This window comes from Cucumis melo, chromosome 1, assembly GCF_025177605.1.
Source record: "Cucumis melo cultivar AY chromosome 1, USDA_Cmelo_AY_1.0, whole genome shotgun sequence".
Lineage (NCBI taxonomy): Eukaryota > Viridiplantae > Streptophyta > Magnoliopsida > Cucurbitales > Cucurbitaceae > Cucumis > Cucumis melo.
In genome coordinates, this window is record NC_066857.1 from 809,970 (window position 1) to 829,642 (window position 19,673).

At 32.4% G+C, this 19,673-nt stretch overlaps 5 protein-coding genes across 5 annotated transcripts; 2 read left to right on the forward strand and 3 right to left on the reverse strand.

Moving 5' to 3' along the window:
- Window positions 1–2,679, reverse strand: LOC103495299 (probable E3 ubiquitin-protein ligase RHY1A). Its single transcript, XM_008456804.3, has 3 exons — window positions 2,117–2,679; window positions 1,082–1,272; window positions 1–567 (listed from the first exon to the last, which is right to left on the reverse strand). Exons 1-3 carry the CDS (start codon window positions 2,333–2,335, stop codon window positions 189–191), a joined length of 789 nt encoding a protein of 262 aa, XP_008455026.1. The 5' UTR covers window positions 2,336–2,679; the 3' UTR covers window positions 1–188.
- A 1,995-nt stretch (window positions 2,680–4,674) lies between these two features.
- On the reverse strand, window positions 4,675–6,262 carry LOC103495298 (uncharacterized). Its single transcript, XM_008456803.3, has 2 exons — window positions 6,080–6,262; window positions 4,675–5,190 (listed from the first exon to the last, which is right to left on the reverse strand). The coding sequence occupies exons 1-2, from the start codon at window positions 6,124–6,126 to the stop codon at window positions 4,905–4,907; spliced, it is 333 nt and encodes a 110-aa protein (XP_008455025.1). The 5' UTR covers window positions 6,127–6,262; the 3' UTR covers window positions 4,675–4,904.
- Window positions 6,263–9,955: 3,693 nt separating this feature from the next.
- Window positions 9,956–13,299, forward strand: LOC103495297 (leucine-rich repeat protein 2-like). The gene is made up of 7 exons (XM_008456802.3): window positions 9,956–10,525; window positions 10,656–10,788; window positions 10,903–10,974; window positions 11,557–11,700; window positions 11,785–11,856; window positions 11,957–12,028; window positions 12,790–13,299. The coding sequence occupies exons 1-7, from the start codon at window positions 10,447–10,449 to the stop codon at window positions 12,854–12,856; spliced, it is 639 nt and encodes a 212-aa protein (XP_008455024.2). The 5' UTR covers window positions 9,956–10,446; the 3' UTR covers window positions 12,857–13,299.
- A 689-nt stretch (window positions 13,300–13,988) lies between these two features.
- On the reverse strand, window positions 13,989–16,898 carry LOC103495296 (probable polyamine transporter At3g19553). The gene is made up of 2 exons (XM_008456801.3): window positions 15,585–16,898; window positions 13,989–14,785 (listed from the first exon to the last, which is right to left on the reverse strand). The coding sequence occupies exons 1-2, from the start codon at window positions 16,538–16,540 to the stop codon at window positions 14,281–14,283; spliced, it is 1,461 nt and encodes a 486-aa protein (XP_008455023.2). The 5' UTR covers window positions 16,541–16,898; the 3' UTR covers window positions 13,989–14,280.
- A 1,113-nt stretch (window positions 16,899–18,011) lies between these two features.
- On the forward strand, window positions 18,012–19,673 carry LOC103495300 (40S ribosomal protein S29). Its single transcript, XM_008456805.3, has 3 exons — window positions 18,012–18,180; window positions 19,254–19,353; window positions 19,457–19,673. Exons 1-3 carry the CDS (start codon window positions 18,119–18,121, stop codon window positions 19,463–19,465), a joined length of 171 nt encoding a protein of 56 aa, XP_008455027.1. The 5' UTR covers window positions 18,012–18,118; the 3' UTR covers window positions 19,466–19,673.

Sequence of the window (19,673 nt, forward strand, 5' to 3'; positions counted from 1 at the left end):
TTGTGGAAGCAGTCAAACCTCTTTGGCTATTAAAATTGCCACACAATTTGGAGTCAATACAGGACCTTAAAAGGATACAAGTATGAACATCATCAACTACAGAAGTATAAAAGATTAATACCACAACTTCGAATAATAAAGTCTCTAAGTTTTCTACACAGACATGAAATCCGAAGTTGCGAAGCGTGTTAGAAAATATTGGTTGATGGTGAGATATGTTGTCGACAATATGGGCATTCTCCACAAGTTCTAATCCATCGGTCCAAGCAAGCATGGTGAAATTTGTGCTCACAAGGTAAATGGATGAGCTTATCTCCATCTGTGAAACTCTCTAGACATATACTACAGTCTGTTGAGGTTATTGTCATCACATCGTCATCGATGATACGATCTGTATTGATAAAAACCTCAAGTTGTAAGCGGTTGATTGCATCCTGGGAAAGACCAGGAGGCCTCTTGCTAGGTACAGCTACTAATCGCATCCTGTCAGCATCGATGAGGGATATCCTCTGCGATCGACTTGTTGAGATTTCTGGATTTCCATTTGATGCTTCGACAAGTGCGTTCCTGATGAATAAACTAATTCGGTTAGCAATACACTACAGCGCTGGGATCTATTCTAGCTTTCAACATTCAGATGGTGACCCAGTAACAATTTATCTTTAAAAGTATAGGACAGAACTTGTTGAAACTTTACAAGTTTATTAGAATTGGATCCTATTTCCTGAGTATACAATACAAACCAAATCCCTATCAACAAAAGAAAACCATACAAATTGATTCATACCACAGCATATGTTTACGAGCATTCTTTTAAGTATTCAAAATCAACTTTGATTATATAAAAATCAAGTTTAAACGTGTGAAATCAAGCATTAAATTGATTTTTGAAACTTTGAATGACTAAAGATGACATGTCTCAGAGTGATTATGATCCTGAGAAAAGTGTTTCTAACAATTTTAAGATTGCTTCCAAACATGCCCTTAAAACTAGAGAGATAGCATGGAACATTCTAATTGAAGTCACAAAAGTTTTCTGAATAGTGATGTGAAAAACAAAGACATGACAATAGGAACTGACCTGCTCGTTGGAGAAGAGGCACCTCTCAATCTCTCGAGAAGCCTTTCTCTAGCAAGTAAAACAGATCCTGGCAATCTGGAATCCCCACTTAACCCAGACCTCAAGCTATTCTGAGTATTTCCATTGATATTATTTCTAGAACCAACGCTCGTAGCTGAGTCAGACTGTGCAGGCGATCGATCAACGGAAAGCTACAACGAAAACATAGTGTTAATGCCTCCAAACTAATTGAAGATAACATTCAGACAGAGATGACAACCCAGAAAAAAAACAACAACAATAATAAAGAAAAGCATTCTTAATTAACCAAATTACGTCTCCATGAACACATACCAATTAAATCATGGTTTAATAGCAAAGTAGCATTTAGAAGCTAATAAAACTTGAAAAGTTATATCCATCGTCACTCTCAGTACCAACTTCTGCAATTTGATTTATTCTGGTTCTAATTATTTCACAGCAATGGAAAACAGAATTATCACTGAAGAATAACAATAATCAAATCAATAGCTTGACTAGAGATCAATTTGATAACCATTTGAATCTATAGCCAATTTTTTTTTAAAAAAAAAAACAAGCTTCTAAAACCTATTCCTTTAAGCCTGGATTTTGAAAACATAAACAAAACAAAGAAATCCATAGTTGGAACTTGGAAGCAACTTTAACAAGCTTAATTTTCAAAGCCAAAAAACTAAATGGTTATCAATAGAGTCGTTTGTTGGATCAATCCATAGCTAAGTACAAATGACATTATTCTTAGGACATGAACCAAATAAAACCATACCAACAACCTAAGCTGATAAATTAGGGCAAATCTGATATTTTCAACATATTCCCAACAGATTCTACAGTTTAGAGGAAATTTTAAGTCGGAAACGCTTAAAATTTCCCAATCGAAACCAATTATGAACAGTTCTCCCAATTCCAACTATTCTCAACCGGTTAATATATACTTCATCGAAGTAAAAAAAAAAAAAAAAAATTGTCAAGTAACATAAGCCCAGAATCTAGCAAATTTTGTTTAATCCTTCTTACAGGGTTAAAAAACCGGGGAGATTGACGACGTTCTTGCAACGAGGAACGGCGGAAATCGCCACAGGAGTTCAAATCGCGGCGGTGATTGGCATTGTGACCATGATGACGGCGTTGATACTGAAGATTCCGATCGGGAGGCTCAGAATCAAGGCCCAAGTCAGAGTCAGTACGACCAAATCTGTACCTCCGACAATAAAACAGCTCCGAAGCGCTCGTCATGCACAAACTCAGCCGGTTCTATGCTTGTTTTCACTCAAAATTTAGCGTAGAATCTGAATTTGAATGAATGAAAAACGGAAAGGGTTTGAAACTGGGAGGAAATGGAGTCGAAATTTCGTAGAAATGTGGATGGAAGTTGAAGGTAATGGAGAGGAGATTTGCTTGGTTACTTGCGGTAGAGGACAGATTGAAGTAATAATAAGTCGAACGTGGATTGGATTGGAATTGGAATCGAAGAACTCAATAGATGAATTAGTTCTTATCTTTATCCCTTTGATCTTTCATTTATTTACTTTGTAATAATTTTAGAGCTTAGAACTAAGATGTGATTGTCCGTTTGGTCGTATTAAGTCTTAGGGGAATTCATGGGGTAAGTTAGTAATATTAATTCACATTTTCTTCGATCTAGAAATTAAATTGTTCGATCTCTATTTTTATAATTACAATTGTTGTACTAAAAATAGTTAATTCAAAAAAATATGTGTTTGAATTTTATAGTTTCTCTAAAAAAAATATCACTAAATTTTATATACGAATGTTTTGTTAAATACAAATGTATTTATATATTATATGATATTATAAAAAAATAAGTATATAAATTTTTTTAACATAAAACAATTCCATAATTAAAATTTGTAATAGTTTATATCCTTTTTAGTATTTAGTTAGTTAGTAACGATGATTAGTTTTATAATTTATAAATATATTTTCTAAAAGAATTGTTTAAATTGAAACTTAATTTATGAACATGTGCAAAATCTAAATCAGATAATTCATTTAATTTCTTCGATCGTTAAATCTATAACTTCGAGGAGAGATGTCCACATGCAGATAAAGAAGTAGAAACAAAAGTGTGGTATTTGCCGTAAAACCTCAGATGATTAAGTTAGTATTTAACAAAGATTCAAAACAAGTTATAAGAGAAGGATTTACCTTATTTGACGTGTCATTCAAACAGAAAATCTAGTACCACTCTAGGTTACGTAGAACAATACTAACTCGTTTTATTCATAATTTGACATCTTACGAAATGATTTATTAATTTATTTTGTAGATTTTACATAATTCTTAAATGTTACTGTTATAGCAAGAAAACACGTAGTTTGACTTTTTTTAAAAAGGTCCAATCAAACACGTCTTCTCGAAAATAAAATTAAAAGGATACCATCATATAGACCTATGAGCTAAATTGTGTGAGATATTTTGAAAGATATTTTACAATAACCCATTATGGTTCTAAGTTCTAAATAAAAAGAAATAAACAACAATGATGGTTATGAAAGAAACAATAATTAGAGGTTACTAATAAAGCAAATATGAAAATTGATAGATGAATTGTTTGTAATGTCCCACTAGCAAATTAAAAGAATATGTGATTGGGCAATAATAGATTTTAGCCTTTTATTGACGGTTCCGAGGTGGTTAACCTAATTACGTTTGAAAATTAGGTGGGACTCGTTCTAATCTTTGAACTATTTTTCAATTTGTCGTGGATTATTGTTGAAATCATTTTGAGTTACTACTTCGTTAAAGCCATTTAATTAATAAGACTGTAGTAAGACTTGGTTATCAATGTTATTATAATGCTATTGGTAAAAAGATATTGAAAAAACAATCTAAAGTTCTGAGATGCTTCGACTCGTGATGAATTTACACAGAATTGACATCGATCAAGTAATCTTGCACTATGGAGGCTCCAACATGGCACTTTCTACTTCATTTGTTAGTGGTGGCCGCATTGGTCTTTGTTGCGATTTCTTTTGTTGTCTTTTTTCTTAAACTTCTTTCTTTTTGGATAAAGAAATCAAAGAAAAAAGAAATCTATGATTAAAAAGAATGGTTGAGTGAGAGAATATGATGTAAATTGGAAGAAAATTTTTTTATTAGTAGAAGTTGGTGGGAAAAAAAAAACTCTAGCTTTGGTAATTACCGATGTTATTTGCCCAATAACAGTATCGATCAGATAAAAAAAAACAAAAAAAATTTATGTTATTTGCTCAATAACAATATCGATAAAAGAAATCCAAGTTTTTGTGCTAGCCATAAAGTTAAAAGAACAATACAAATATGAGTGGACGAGTTTGGAAATGTGAGACATGGTTGAAACTAAAAAGGTTCACAAGTATGCGGTTTCAATTTTTTTGAATATAAACAACCTCAATCGTAATAAAAATATATTTACAAAATTTTAAGTAATTAAACAGGTTAAAAAATAATCTAATTATCCTTGTAACTAATGTCCATTAGGATTGATTCATTAATTAAAATTCATTATCTTAACATCAATTTTAATTACGAAGTTGGTAAATGTAACCTAAATTGAGAGACGAGCCTCAGTGTTTATAGATGTTTAAACTTTCGAATTATTATTTCTTCATTTTATTGTTCGATAGTTTACCTATATGTAGTAAACTAATTTACATTATTCCAATGTCAATTTGGGTCTCTCTTATCAACAAAAGCTCACAAGCAATACGTTGTCAAGCCATTAATACATCGTTTTCATTGTTCCATTGACAACCTTCTTTCCTAATAAGGCTCAATCCCGACCCCTAAAAACAAAGGCAAATCAAGACCTCGAAGAGGTATTGTTTTCATGGTTCAAGTCGTCGACATCATCAGAATCCCGAAACCAACAAAGTCGAGAGAAGGAAGCTGCATTCTCGGGGATGTCCTTCATGACCCACTCATGACCTTGAGGGAAGTAAATTCCAGTGCGAGGATGAGGCACCCAAGTGGAAGAGTTATAGGGCAATGACTTGGTTTCTGTCTCATCATCTTTTTTATTTAGGACTTGTTGGCTTGTGGAATCAATTACAAGGCTCCTGAATTGCCGTTTCAATTGCTTCATTTTCCTGTCATATAATTCATCCGTGGGTCATTCAAAATTCTATTGATGATAGATATCCTTTTATCCATTCATGTATATCAATATCACCAATTAGATGGATTTGAAATTTTGTTACATTTGAAAATGCCCCTCGATAATAAATTTATTATATTTACAATTTTTTTTCAATTCAACATATAATAATAATAATAATAATAATAATAATAATAATAATAATAATAATAATAATAATAATAATAATTAATTGCATGCTAATTAATTTAATTTAAATTGAAAAATGCCTCTCTTTTTTTTTTCTTTTTTTCTTTTTTTGTGAAGCACTTAAGCTGAAACCTCATACTATACTTTTTCATAAAACACTATTTTCAACTCTTAAAATCAATTTTGAGTGGAAACTAAACTTTCATCCCAACAAAAAATTCCCTTTTAGTAATCCCCAAAAGCACTATGAGTAAAATAAAAAATAACCCAATCATACTTGAAATGGTGAAATGAGAACTATGTTTAAAAAAGAAGCAGCAAAGAAGGGAAAAAAAAGTTGAACTTTTTTCTCATCCACTTTCTTTTTCCAACCACTTTCTCATACACTACTTTTTTCTTTTCCACAACCACTTTCTTTTTTTCATATAGACTTTCTAATTCCACAACCACTCCCTCTTATAAAATGGATGTTTATTAGATCAACCAAGACAAAGTTTGTGTAGCACGTACGTTATTATAGTTTAATCCGTGTTTGGACCGAATCTATAGTTAACCTATTTTAAATAATATAAAGTTAATCTAAACCGACTCTTAATTGATTTAGACATATACCCACGATTAAGAGATGATGAACGCTACATATATAAGAATAACGGAATCAAACCGAGGAAAAGAGGGAAGATTAGTTTTACCTAAGAAACAATGGATTTGCTTGGAGAGGGATACGAGTTCTTGACATATAATTATGAACTAAATAATTTGGAAGGGAAATTATGAAAAGGCAAAAAGAAGAAAAAAAAAAGGGAACTTTGTGAGAAGTTTCTTAATGGAAAATTCCAATTTATAGGGCTTTTGAGAAATGTATTCATGAAGGACACATGAGAAGTACTTCTTCATCCTACTCCTCTTCTGTCCCTATCATTAGAATAATAATCTTTTTCCCAAATCCAATGAAAATAATTTCATTTCATCATTTTATATATATTTTTTAAAAGCAAATAATTACTATAAATAAATATAATAAAAAGTTTATATATATATATAAGAAAAGAAAACTTATAGAGGGGAAGAAAATTTTCAAAAAGTTGGATGGGAATGGGTTCTTGTAATGTGTGGCTTTAAAACTTTGATTTAATGTTCATCTAATTCTTTGGATGCCTTTGTAATATAAATGTTAAATTGGGGTTTTGTTTATTCTTCTTGTTTGTGTCACCAAAATAAGCAAAAAAAAAAAAAAAAATCCATTTTTTCTTTATATGAAGATTACTCGTGGTTTAGTTTGTGTTATTTTATATGATCGATAAAACGATATTTTGATACATATGCTTTTGAATTGGTTTGACTTTAGCTTCTAGTCTCTACGAGTTGTGAAATTAGATTTTATTTCTTAAGAAAAAAAAAGATAACCTAACGAGGTTTTGGATTTTCGAGAATATATTTCATTCATTCTATATAACAAATATTAACCTTGAATAATTAGATTTAAGATCTATCGAAAGTATAGGACTAAAATGGAAACTACAAGAACTAAAATTGAACCAATATCAAAATACGACAACCGAAGTATGTTATTTACTGGTGCTCGTTTGACCATTATTTACAAATTTTTGTTTTTGTTTTTGTTTTTTTTATGTTTTTTGGAAAATAAAAACAATTTTATGTTTCATAATTGTTTTTATTTCCAAAGAATAGAAAATCACAAAAACGAACTATCTACGATCTATAGAAAAAAATCAATAAATTACAAAATTTATTTACTTGATTTTCTTTAATGAAAGGTAAATATTTTATCAAATTTTTCTATTTTTGATCATTTTTCTAAAAAAATTAGAAAAAATGGAAATGACAAACTCATCCCAATAAATATTTAAAATATATATAGATGTTTGAAAATATCGAACTCTTAATTCTAAAAATATCGAGAAAGGTATCAATAAAATTTTGATGTCCATCTTTTTAGAAACAATCTAAAAACAGAAAGAAAATAAAAAGAGTCGATAATTATTTCATTTTCGTTCTTTTAAATTCAATAGGATTAGTATATTTACATTAACGACATCTTGTTATTTATTGTTATATCTCGTGAACTTTTCTAGCCATATAAAATTTTGGATTTACTACTCATATTGATATCAAATCTATGTAAGTGTGAGAATATCGATAGAAATATTGACATGTTTCAAAAAAAACCTTTCTTTTTTTGTTCGTTTCCTATTTTTCTTTAAAATTTTAAAACTAATTAAAAAAACAAATTAGTTACCAAATGCAATCGTTTTTGTACATAAAAAATGACAATGAAAATATTTATCTCATAAAATAAAAATTTAAGACTATTACTTATTAGCTCTAAGAGCCTATCAAAGATAAGATATATCGATAATAAGAGAGTCTATCATATAATTGTTATATTTGCAACTTTTTTGTAGAAATGTTGTTATACACCTAACTGTTAGCTTAAGTAAAACAAAATTGTATTATCAATTTTTGAGGTTAAGAGTTTAATTCTCGACACATTTAAATTAAGATATATAATTTTATCGCGAAGATCTAAATTTTGAATCCCTCCAATCCCACTTGTGGACTTAAAAAATTCTCAAATTCAATAAATTTATAAAAATATTTTGTTTCTTTATTACGTTAGTTGAGTTATGTTCATTTTGACTGTATATAATTTAAATTATGTTCGTTGTGAGAAAAAAAGAAAAAGAAAAAGAAAATTATGCTACTTTGATTATGATTTTAGTATGAGAAGATGATAAGATAATAATTAAGAATTGATTCTTGAAGACATTATAATTATTATCCATTAATCATGACATTAAATTCAAAGGGCACATAGAAAGGCATTTAACCACTCTAAGGTCACCTTCCTTACTTCATTTTCAAGAATCCAATAGCCATAAAATTCTCTTTAAATCATATTATATTCTTGATCTCCAAAATTATGTTTAGGGAGGATTAATTAAATTGTGTGAGCTCAAAGTTTATAAATCAACTATTTACAATGATTATTAATAATTTCCTTGAGAAGTGTTCTTCAAAAACTAGCAAGAATAGTTGGAGAAGAATGATGCAAATTAAAATTTGGTCCATTTGTTCCTAATTAGGGTTTCGGTTGGATTTGAGATTTTGAATCATAATTAAATCTATGCCTACGAGAGTGGTATCAACTTTTTGTTATGAGAATTGCAATTAAATGTGATTGTAATGTTGTGTACTCTAATCTCAAGGGAGGTTTATTCTGAATATATAATTCAAACTAGTTCTACGTTCATAAAAGAGTTCAGTCGTGTCTATTAATGATTAGGTTTAGGTTTTGTGTTGTCAATTATTGTAGGTGAAATTGGACACAATAAAATATAACAAAAGTTAGGAAAATAGGTAGGACTTAAAGTTCAAATAAGTTCAAATGTCGACTAGTGATTAATCTAATCATATCTAACTTTTTGTATGTAGGATAAGAAAAAATTAATCTAATATTAATGATTAGAGATAAAGGTAAATTATATCATTTTTTCTATAAATACATTATTATAACCTCATAATGGGTAACTTGATCTTAATCTTGAATTTAGACTTTTGACGTTGCTTCTACAATTTATTGTATTTCATCTCTAACTTTGAACATTAGAGTTTCTTTTTTTCTTCTTCTTCTTTTTGTAGATATTCTCTTCTCCAAGTTATAAAGTTACTATTGCTACCACTAGCTTGTTATGGTTTGTTTTTTCTATTTGAAATTTGATATCGACAGTTAGCGTCATCTGTGAGAAAGACTATATTATACTTTTCTATTCCAAACGGAAGGAAAATCAAAATCAAGTTGAGCGTCTTCACAATCTAATTCTTTGATAAAAACCATTTATTCATATAACTTCACATGAGGTAACTTAATCTTGAACTTCAAGCTTTTAATATTGAACTCAAACTAGTTTCTTCTCCAATCTACGGTTATCCATCTCTAACTTTGACATTGTAGCCATTTTTCTTTATTCTACAGGCTCTCTTCTCCAAATTACAAATCTACTCTCGTTGTCATATGAAAGTTAGATACACCATTTTTATAGGAAAATACTTAGGTGCATTTTAAATACCATATATCTTTGTGCATTCTACCAAAATGTTCAATCATAACAACATATTTTATTTTTTGAAATGTTTTATTGTTCTTTTTTATATAAGTGATTAGAGATGATGCACAAAGATGTATACATTTTAAGATGAACTTTCGTATTATCCTTTTTCATACCCAAAATTTGGTATGAATGGTATCAAAATGTCGTAAACACTAAAGTTCAAAAATTTCATTTTTCTAGACATTCAAACAAACAAACAAAAACATGCTTGAACTTGCATAACATACAAAAGAGGTAAGATATGTACTATCCATATATTCCATACTCTAACCATCCACTGATTTACCAAATAACAATGACCAAAGAATCTTTTACCCAAAACAAATAATTATATGAAAATTTGTAAAATTTACAAAGTTGATAAAATATTTACAATAATGTGTGTATATATATAATGGAAAACCAAATAAGAACACATAATTAGTAATTCCACAAATTGGGTCCCACTTCAGACCCAAAAACTTGACTGTCCAAAACCCTCTCTTCTCAGTGTGTTCTCAAAGTTCACCGGTTCCGGGAAGACAAGAAAGCTTTTTTGTTAGTTATGTTAACGGTGGTGGGTCCCTACCGCCTCCACACCACCACCATTCACGCGGCGGAGCTGTTTCTCACCGACCCACCAATCAAAACCCAACACTCACATTGCACTTCTTCTTCTCTTTCCTTCTCTGTTTTGTAATCTGTTCTGCTCTTAAAAAGTTTCTTTTTTTCTTTTTTTTTTCTTTTTCTTTCTTTCCTTCTTTCTGATTTCTCCATTTTTCCTTCTTTTCTTTTCTTTTGACTTGACTGATCGATCTCTTTGAGTCAGATTCCTCTTCAATTCCCACTGTCTAGTCTTTTTCTTTTCTCTTTTCATCGTTTTTACTTCTATTTCTCTTCTGGGGTTTTCTTCTATCTCTCTGTTTTTTGCTTTCTTCTCTCTCTTTATGGCTTATTTTCCTCTTTTCCTTCTTTTTCTCCTTCTCGGTCTCTCTCTTTCGCCTGTAATTTCCACTAATTCTGAAGGTAAAGTTTGAATCTAATTGAATGCCTGTGAACTGTTTGATTTTTGCCTCTATGGACTTCCTTCGACTTCCCTCCCTCCCTCCTTGAGTTCTTTTTCTTGTTCATGTTTTGGTTGATCTTCTGGTTTCAGGAAATGCTTTGCATGCTTTGAGGAGAAGACTGTCTGATCCCACCAATGTGCTGCAGAGTTGGGACCCTACGCTGGTTAATCCTTGCACTTGGTTTCATGTTACCTGTGATTCTGATAACCATGTGATCCGCTTGTGAGATTCTTCCCATTCGATTTTGCTTTTCTTTTGTGTTTGCATATGGATTTTATGATTTCCTTTAACATGGAACTTTGTTGGAATTGAACATGTTTTTTTCTACGATTCCAGGGATTTGGGAAATTCAAACATTTCTGGGACTTTGGGGCCTGAAATTGGCGACCTCCAGTACCTTCAATATCTGTACTGCTCTATATCATTATCATTTTGAGAGTTATTTATATATGTTTATATTTCTTTTATGTGAGCTCTGCCATGTTTGATATCTCATAAAATTTCTTTGTGAGCTGACGACTTGTTATCGCCCCTATAAAAATTTGAGATGCACGTAAACTGGAGAAACTAACAGAAAAAGTATAATATTTGGGTTCTATGGTAAGATTTGTGAACATGTTAGGATTTCTTGAACACAATGGGTCTAATATGTGCTGGATTGCATAGCTAGACAGGTTATGGGGTTGTTTCTCTGAGAATTTCATCCAAAAAAAAAAAAAAAAAAAAAATTACAGTTTTTGTTGTACTTATCTTTTCATTCACTTCAACTTATGTATGATAAGGTATTGAATCCTTTATAAGTTAGAAACTCTACGGCTTAAAGAACAGAAAACCCTCTGATTTGCTTAAGTGTTCCTCTCATTTGTTTCCCAATCAACGAATTAAATTGGGTTAAATAGCTTGAGATCTTAGCCTTTTCTATGGCAAGTCAATGGTTTTGGTATACTTAGCAGCACTACTAACTTTTGTCTTGTTTTTCATGCCCTGCAGGGAACTATACAGGAATGGGTTAAGTGGGAAAATTCCTACAGAGCTTGGTAATTTAAAAAACCTTGTAAGCATGGATTTGTATGAGAACAAGTTTGAAGGAAAAATTCCGAAATCTTTTGCCAAGCTCGAGTCACTCAGATTTCTGTAAGAAACTTTAACACTGTTGAGGAGAAGTTTTGCTCAACTTTCTGAAATACATATCTAATCGGGTTCAATTTGTGTAAACAGACGGATGAACAACAACAAGTTAACAGGATCGATCCCAAGGGAGCTTACATCACTCTCTAAACTCAAAATTTTGTATGTTTGGTTTAGAAACAACTACTGCTTTGCTTTCTAGTGTTGCCCTCTCTCTTCATTTTATGGAAAACTAACGTTTTCTCTTTATATTCTCCTGAAGTGATGTCTCAAACAATGATCTCTGTGGAACAATTCCAGTTGATGGACCCTTTGCTACTTTCTCAATGGAAAGGTGAGTCTCTTTTGATTTGTGTTTTGCTCTTAACACATTATATGAATTATTAAACTACTTCGTAACTAAGATCATTGATGTCATTTATTTTTATATATTATATGCATATTTAGATTTGTACCAATTTACCTATACGTAAGAATGTCAAATTCTATTCTGGCATAATTTGTGAACCTAAATACTTGAAGCACTGGTCGGACACATATTACTCAGAAAACACAAACACAATTATTTATTGCAATATTAAGAGAAGTTACAATACAGCAATAGCCCATTAAGAGGGTTATCTCTCTCCTAAAGCCCCTCAATGGAAACTCTCTAATATGATTCAACGCCTCTAAGGTCCCTGACACCCTCTATTTATATTGAAAACACCCTAGCTTATTATGACTATGCGCTTCTACGAGTCTTCCCATATATCCCTTAATTAACTTTCACAAAGTACTATTATCATTTTATCCTACAAATATTTGACACATACCAAGTTTTGAACTCTTGAATTTGTGTAATTAGTACCTTACTCTTGTCTATTGTGATAACAAGTATCTGTCGGAGTATTTGAAATGTCTCGGATGAGTATCCATGTTACATTGGTCATATCGAAGAAGAACGCCATTTTAAATGTTTGTTATAGCTGAAAATTTCTAGCCACTACTTCCCTTTTTTTCTTGCTTGTCGCCATGATCAATCAATCTGGAATCTCATAATACACTCCCAACTGACCTTGATCGATCAGTTAACTGTACTTTTCTTCACTGCAGCTACATAAACAACAGGCTGAGTGGCCCGGAGTTGCAAGGACTTGTACCATACGACTTTGGATGCTGAACTGAGCTCTAGCTCATTGATCCTAAGATTCAAAATAGCATGGCTTGGACAATGGACGGTATCAGGTTTACGTTGAAATTATTGTTCCTGTGGTAATTTCACTGCATGTATTGAAAAATATAGGAAGCAAAATAAAAATGTATAAGTTTCAATTCTCAATGACAACTAACGAGAATCAGTTCTATTATATAGTCGTCCAACTTTGCTATTTCTTTTTTCCCATTTGTTGGGAGGAGAGAATATGCTCAATATTAGTAATAGTTCACTCTTCAAGCTTAAAAGTTAACATACCCATGCAGAAATGGGAAGTCTGGCAGTTAGCCAACTAAATTCATATTTCAGTTTTCAATACTTTCTTCCTTTATAAATTATATATAATTTAAAAATTGTACGATGAGACTTGATTTCAGTCTGCCATATAATATTGCTTCCATCTTTTATAATAGGGGTTTTTGTATGGATGTCGTTAAACTTTTATGAATATAATTTGGACCCATTTTTTTAAAAATAAGGTTTTCTAACCTTTTGTCCCTTCACCTTCTAGCTCAAGTTCTAACTCACCTTTTGACTCATCTTCTTATTTCACTTTTTGGCTCTTCTTTTATTCATGGGCTCTTGACCTCTGTACTTCATTTGGTGTGTGAAAAAACTCCATTTGTTGTCGCTGACCATCTTGTATCGTCGGAGGAAGAAGAAATGACCATGTTTCTTGTCAGTGATGCCATTATCAGAGATGAAATAGGATAGAAGGAGTGAAGATGATATAGAAAAGGAATATGAAGAAGAAGGCAGGAAGAGGGATTTAGAAAGAAATAGAAATATTTTAAGAAGTTTGAAAACGGTTATATAACCTTATTTTGAGGAACATTTTCTTTTGGTTGCTACTTGCACACGAATATATAGGTACAAAAAACTTTTATGAATATAGAGATATAAAATTATTTTATGCCTATTATGACCACATTAAATATTACAGTAAGTATATAAATATAATAAATCATTAAAGACCTGTGAAACTGACAAATTGGAGATACACCATTCAAGTGGTTTAAAAACATCTTTAGAACTCAATCGAGGGTTTGTTTGGATTGATATTTCAAATGCTAAAGAAAATTTGTAATTGAAAAGAAAATTCCAAACGCTTTAAGCTTTATTTGATTCTAATTAAAATGATAATATTGCAGAAAACTAACCCTTTCTTTTGTGTTACAACCGTTGACGTCATATCAACCTTTCAAAAGAATATAAAAACAATTTTGTACATAAATATGTTTACATGACAACATGCAACTTCAATATTTCATCGATCACGAACATTATCTTCTCAGAACATTGCAGAAGTGAAATTTCCCTTACGAGTAAGCTTTGAAACAGCATGTCCAGCACATAGGTTGATTGCGTTGAAATCAGGTAATCTATGGATGTTATTGCTGGGCTATATTCGAAGACGAAGATTCTGAAAGAAGCCGAACCTCTGCCTCGTTGGGAACTTCTTGCTGCGGTTGCGGTTCAACCAGCCTATCTTCCACATCAGAAAGAGTAGTATCTTCTGGCTGTTCCGAAATAAATTTAACCCATCTTCTATTCTTTGCTTGCAAAAGAGTAGGATATAGAAGAAACCCCACTGCAATAATAATCCCACTGATTAAGAATGTTTTTGCAGAAGCTAAACACATGACGAGAATAAGCAAGGCAGAAGGTGGGAAGCAAAGCAATGTGACACCAACTGTTTGCAAGGGAACTTTGTAGGGTCTATTGAGATCTGGCTTTCTTATTCTTAGTTTAATAAAGGCAGCAAACTCTAAAAGCATTCCTACAGAGTATAGGAAGTTCAGAAACTCAAGTATTTCTTGGAAACTCATCCATGAAAGGAAGATAACTCCTACGGCAGAGCACAGAATGCTGAAGGTGGGTGTCCCATATTTGGATCTGCAAAGTGAACAAGGGACAATAGTTCGATAAGATCAGCTTTTGCATCCACAATGAGCCAGTAAAGAAAATGGATCAAAATGCTGGAAGAGTTTAGGAAATGTTTGGCTTAAGGTTTTACAAGTCTGAGATCGAAAAGTTTGAGTTTGTATAGATCCGGGACTTGAAGATGGGCACAGGTAGTAGAAAGGTATCAAACTTTGAATTAAGCTAGAGTTTAATTCCTATTATTTCAAAAGTTAGCATTTAGTCTTGATAAAACCTCTTAAATAGTTCCTATAGTTTGATAAAATTATTTTATATCCCCATAGAAGGAATTATTGTGAAAGTTTCTATCAAACAATAGAGACAAAATTCTAACGATATACCAGGGAATCGATTCTAACTTTTACCAAACCATACAAACCAAATTTGCAATTTGACCTTGAATTAGTACATGGGATTAACAAAAATGTATCTTATAATCTTCAGCTATACTATACGAACTCATCTTTGAAGCTAAAAATACCACTATGAGTCTTATAGTTTAAAGGATTCTACTTTCAGACTATCAATCTTTTGCAATCATCCTCATTCTATCATCCTCTTTATGGCTATGAGTTATGTCAATGTTGACTTATTACTAAAATGCATATTGTTATCCCGACCCATTTAAGCTACCTTCGATTATATAAAAATGGTAATTTAAACCTTTGACCTCCCGAAAGATTGCTATTTTGGATCACTACTACCAATTTGAGCTACAAAATTGCAACCAATACAGTCTACAATGGAAGGAAACAGAAAAGGAACCACTAACCTTGAAGCAAACACAGAAGGAATCATTCCCATCTCACTCATTCCAAGCAGTTGATATGCATCACTGCTCATTTCAGCCTCAAACAACCCCATGTTAGACATAGCAGCAGCAGCTTGAATCCACCACTTCAGCCAAACCCCACCAATCAAAGCCCCAACCTCTGCAAAATACCCATCACTCCATTCGCTTGAATCTGTTGCCAAGGCACCAGTCCCAGCTAGAAGAGGAATCAAATAAGAGGAAACCACCAAAACCACAGCTCCAAACATAGCTTTAGGGAAAGTTTTACTGGGATTTTCAACCTCCCCTGCTAAAGTACTTGCTTTATCCCAATAGTTCAAATTCCAAAACATACTATTGAAATAACCCCTCCAATTTACCTTGCTATACTCTAGAATTAACCACTTTTTGGGGCTTATTCTAGGAATTGAAAGAAGGGTCATCACCACAAAGGGGCAAAGCGAGAACACAGCAAGAACAACAGCAGAAACCCCAACAATGTGGAGACCACGATAGTTTAAGTAAGTTAAAGAAGCAGTGATTCCTAATAAAGCTGGAATTCGAGCAAATATATGGTTAAAAACAGGAAACGAACGTTTCAAGTAATCAAGAAACAGAACAGGATACAAAGCATTATCCATTGCCCCACTGAACCATTTCCAAAACCCTTCTTGAAAACCCCAAAAAGGGCCAAAAGCAGCCGAAATCCAGATCACATACCCGCCATTTTGAGGGAAAATCGTGGCGAGCTCCGCCGTGACCAAAGCCTCCGGAATGCTCCAAATAAATGGGAACACTAAAAAACCCAACAAAGCCAGAAGCGGACCTCCGCCAGTGCTCACCGAATCCTCCACTCCAAAGGGTCCCCCAGAAACGTCGTAGAAAATCAAAGCGATCAGAGGAAGAATCGTTAGTTTTTTAGCAATTTTAGCATCGACCCTTCTCTCGTCCCCCATAGACTCAGGGGAGAAGAGGGGTTGTTCTTAATAGGCAAGAAAAAGCAGTCCGATGATGAAGCAGGAATGAGATATGAAGAAGATCTAGTGGAAATTTGAAAGAAGTGAAGCTAAATCTGGGTCGATATGAATTAGCGGAAAGATAGGAAGTAGAATATCTTCGGGTAATTAGGTGAATGTATGGGACCTGGCACAGAAAATTCAATTTGAAAATTGTTGATTGTTGGGATTTGTTTGACTTTGTCATCCGACGTGCTTCTTGGAAGACAAAAATGGAAAGGAACCCACCACGTTTCTCCATTTTCGTCGGGTAAGGAACAACTTGCTCTAAGTTTTTACATTCTTTTTCCTTTTCAGTCAATACATGTGATGCACGTTCAAATGCTATTTTATCTTACTGAATTGCATGCAAATCACACACACATATATAGCCAACCAGAAAACTCCGTCCAACCAACACATCTATGCACTTGAAAACAATAAGTTTCAAATTCAAACTAAGTATGTGAAGAATTGTTAGGATCGATAGGATAAATAATTGGTAGAATTTTTCAATAAATTTTTTATATAATTAAATCCATATAGTAAATCAAATTTAAAAAGAAATTACTCAAATTTTAGAGTTGCTTGTCGAGACTCGAAGAAAACTCTAACTTTTGAGGTTATGGGCACTACTGCTGTATGGATCCTGTTAAGCTTGTCATGAGGACCATTGATAATACTAAAGCTTATATTTTTGGTTGTTGGTCAACCCAACGTGCTTGCCCAGTTGTCTAAGTATGTTGGAGATGCAGTGTCCTTGATTGCATAACAATACTTCTCTTGAGCCTTTGCCTTTGTTGGATGCATCAATGTTTGCATGTCGCCACTACACTATTGGTGCTAGCAATCTACGCTCTTTAAGTGATTGTGACATGTGTTCCGTAATCCAACTCAACTCAATTATGTCCTAGCTCATATTTATTCTCTAACTAGACTAGTTGGTCCAAAACTTAACTTTTCTTTTTTGAGACATGTATGTTCCTATATCGTCTCTCTTTTTTCCTTTAGTTTGACTCTTAACTAAGTGAGGCCTGCGTCTAAATCTTTCGTTACTTATTGATGTTTCAGAATCCAACTACAACGAAAATTTGAAAATCTAAATTTTATAGTTTTTAAAACAAAAAGAAATAAATAAACTCAAATTTAAATATGTTAAAAGAGGAATCGTCATAAATAACACAAAAAATAAAATTATTTACAAAATATAACAAAAACTTAAATGGCATCAATAGTTTCAATATTGTACTATTTTTTAAAAAGCTAAAATAAACCCTTATGAAAATTAAAGATTCAAGTAAATATCCAACTTGAAAAAAAGGAAAACATTGTTATAAATTTGAAATTGATACACAAATTAAAAATTCAATTGAGAAAAATATCCGAAATTAAATAAATGGCTAAATAATTTCCAAGCTAGGGTTTCGTCTTAGCTCTCCTCTATAAATACTTAACTTTTCTCTCGTTTGCCTCTTCATAGGAATTTCGAAGCCTTAACGAGCTCATCAGATTTCCTTCTATCTCGCAAGCAATCCAAACATGGGGCACTCGAACGTCTGGAATTCGCACCCTAAGAACTACGGACCCGGCTCTCGAACCTGGTAACTTATTTTCTTTTGGGATGATTCCAGTTTCATTTAGCTGAGTTTTTTCTATCTGTGATACAAGATTCCATCTTTTTCTTAAAACACATGGTTATTTACTTGTATTACTGGGTTGGAAATTGGAATCTGGGTCTTATTATTCTGATGGGGTGTTTTAAACTTGAGAGAAGAATCATGTCATTGGTTTCGACTTTTGAGCTGGACACAGTTCGAAGAAGCTTTTTTTTTTTTTCATGTTTATTTGATGTATGAAAGCAATTGTAAGGGCATACGCGGTGGCTACTATCTTCTATATTGGGCGATATTTTTAAATATTGTGTGTTCGGTCCAGCCATCGGGGTTGAACCTATGCCCTCCTAGCTATCCATTTAGAATAATGTCCAAATGTTTTTCTAGTTGTGTCTACTGTTTGTTTTATTTGATTGCGCAAACGATTATAGGTTTCTTTTTATATGAGAATTTTAGTCAATTTGCCCAGGAACCCCTTTTTGTTGTGCCTATGTTTGGATAGTTTTCTTTATAAATTATTCTAGGTTGTAGTTGTAACGTTGATGAATCGTTAAGAAGTTCTCAGTAATTGCTTGTGAATCCTTATGTTGTTTGTTGTCATTGGTTGACCTAAAATGTAAGTTCAGTTTGTTGAATCTGAATATGGATGTTCAGTTGGATAATGAGATAAATTATATGATTGATTAGATGTTTGGTTTTCATGATTGAGTTTAACGAGTTTAATGAAGGTTCCACGATTAGACTGTTTTCTGTCTAAGTTATGCTGGCTTGCAGTTCTAATGTTGATGAAGTGTTAAGAAGTTCTTTGTAATTGTTTGTGGCTATTGGTTGAATTAAAAAATGCAAGTTCAGTATGTTGAACCTGAATCGGAATGTTCAGTTGGATAATGAGATAAATTGAAGGATCGATATGTTGTTGTATAAGTTTCCATGATAAGTTTAATGAAGTATTGTGTATATGGATATATTTGGTTGGTTTAATATTTATTCAGAACTATGATGTGAAGATCCTTTGCTGCTTCAATTAAAACGTTCCCTGTATTTCTTGCATTTTCTTTCAGCCGGGTTTGCGGAAATCCACATGGTTTGATCAGAAAGTATGGACTTATGTGCTGCAGACAGTGCTTCCGTAGCAACGCCAAGGAAATTGGTTTCATCAAGGTGAAAAAAATATCTGATCACTAATTATGTTGAACTATTTTCACATCAAAATTTTTTATTGTCTTCTGAGTTCTGACCCCTTGAATCTCAACCCTTCTTGCAGTACCGCTAAATGGCCAATTTTTTGTCTCCCGTTAGAGGTGTAACAGATGGATTATGTTAGCAGCATTTTCATATATATATAAGATAGAACCTTGAACTTCCATTTTATGTCCCTAGTTCTTTTTTTTTTTTACTTGAACATTGAGTTGATTGTTGAACTTTAGGCCCTTATTGTGTTTTACTAATTTTGAAGATCTAAGTTGATTTTTCTTCATTCA

Excerpts from the sequence above, each read along its gene's own strand:
- LOC103495300 (XM_008456805.3), top strand. The coding sequence starts at position 18,119 with ATGGGGCACTCGAACGTCTGGAATTCGCACCCTAAGAACTACGGACCC. Across the intron at positions 18,181-19,253 it reads GGACCCGGCTCTCGAACCTG|CCGGGTTTGCGGAAATCCAC; the intron begins GTAACTTATTTT and ends ATTTTCTTTCAG.
- LOC103495297 (XM_008456802.3), top strand. The coding sequence starts at position 10,447 with ATGGCTTATTTTCCTCTTTTCCTTCTTTTTCTCCTTCTCGGTCTCTCT. Across the intron at positions 10,789-10,902 it reads GATAACCATGTGATCCGCTT|GGATTTGGGAAATTCAAACA; the intron begins GTGAGATTCTTC and ends CTACGATTCCAG. Across the intron at positions 10,975-11,556 it reads CTCCAGTACCTTCAATATCT|GGAACTATACAGGAATGGGT; the intron begins GTACTGCTCTAT and ends CATGCCCTGCAG.
- LOC103495298 (XM_008456803.3), bottom strand. The coding sequence starts at position 6,126 with ATGTCAAGAACTCGTATCCCTCTCCAAGCAAATCCATTGTTTCTTAG. Across the intron at positions 5,191-6,079 it reads GCAAATCCATTGTTTCTTAG|GAAAATGAAGCAATTGAAAC; the intron begins GTAAAACTAATC and ends ATTATATGACAG.
- LOC103495296 (XM_008456801.3), bottom strand. The coding sequence starts at position 16,540 with ATGGGGGACGAGAGAAGGGTCGATGCTAAAATTGCTAAAAAACTAACG. Across the intron at positions 14,786-15,584 it reads CCTTCTGTGTTTGCTTCAAG|ATCCAAATATGGGACACCCA; the intron begins GTTAGTGGTTCC and ends TTCACTTTGCAG.
- LOC103495299 (XM_008456804.3), bottom strand. The coding sequence starts at position 2,335 with ATGACGAGCGCTTCGGAGCTGTTTTATTGTCGGAGGTACAGATTTGGT. Across the intron at positions 1,273-2,116 it reads CTCCCCGGTTTTTTAACCCT|CTTTCCGTTGATCGATCGCC; the intron begins GTAAGAAGGATT and ends TTTTCGTTGTAG. Across the intron at positions 568-1,081 it reads GCCTCTTCTCCAACGAGCAG|GAACGCACTTGTCGAAGCAT; the intron begins GTCAGTTCCTAT and ends TTTATTCATCAG.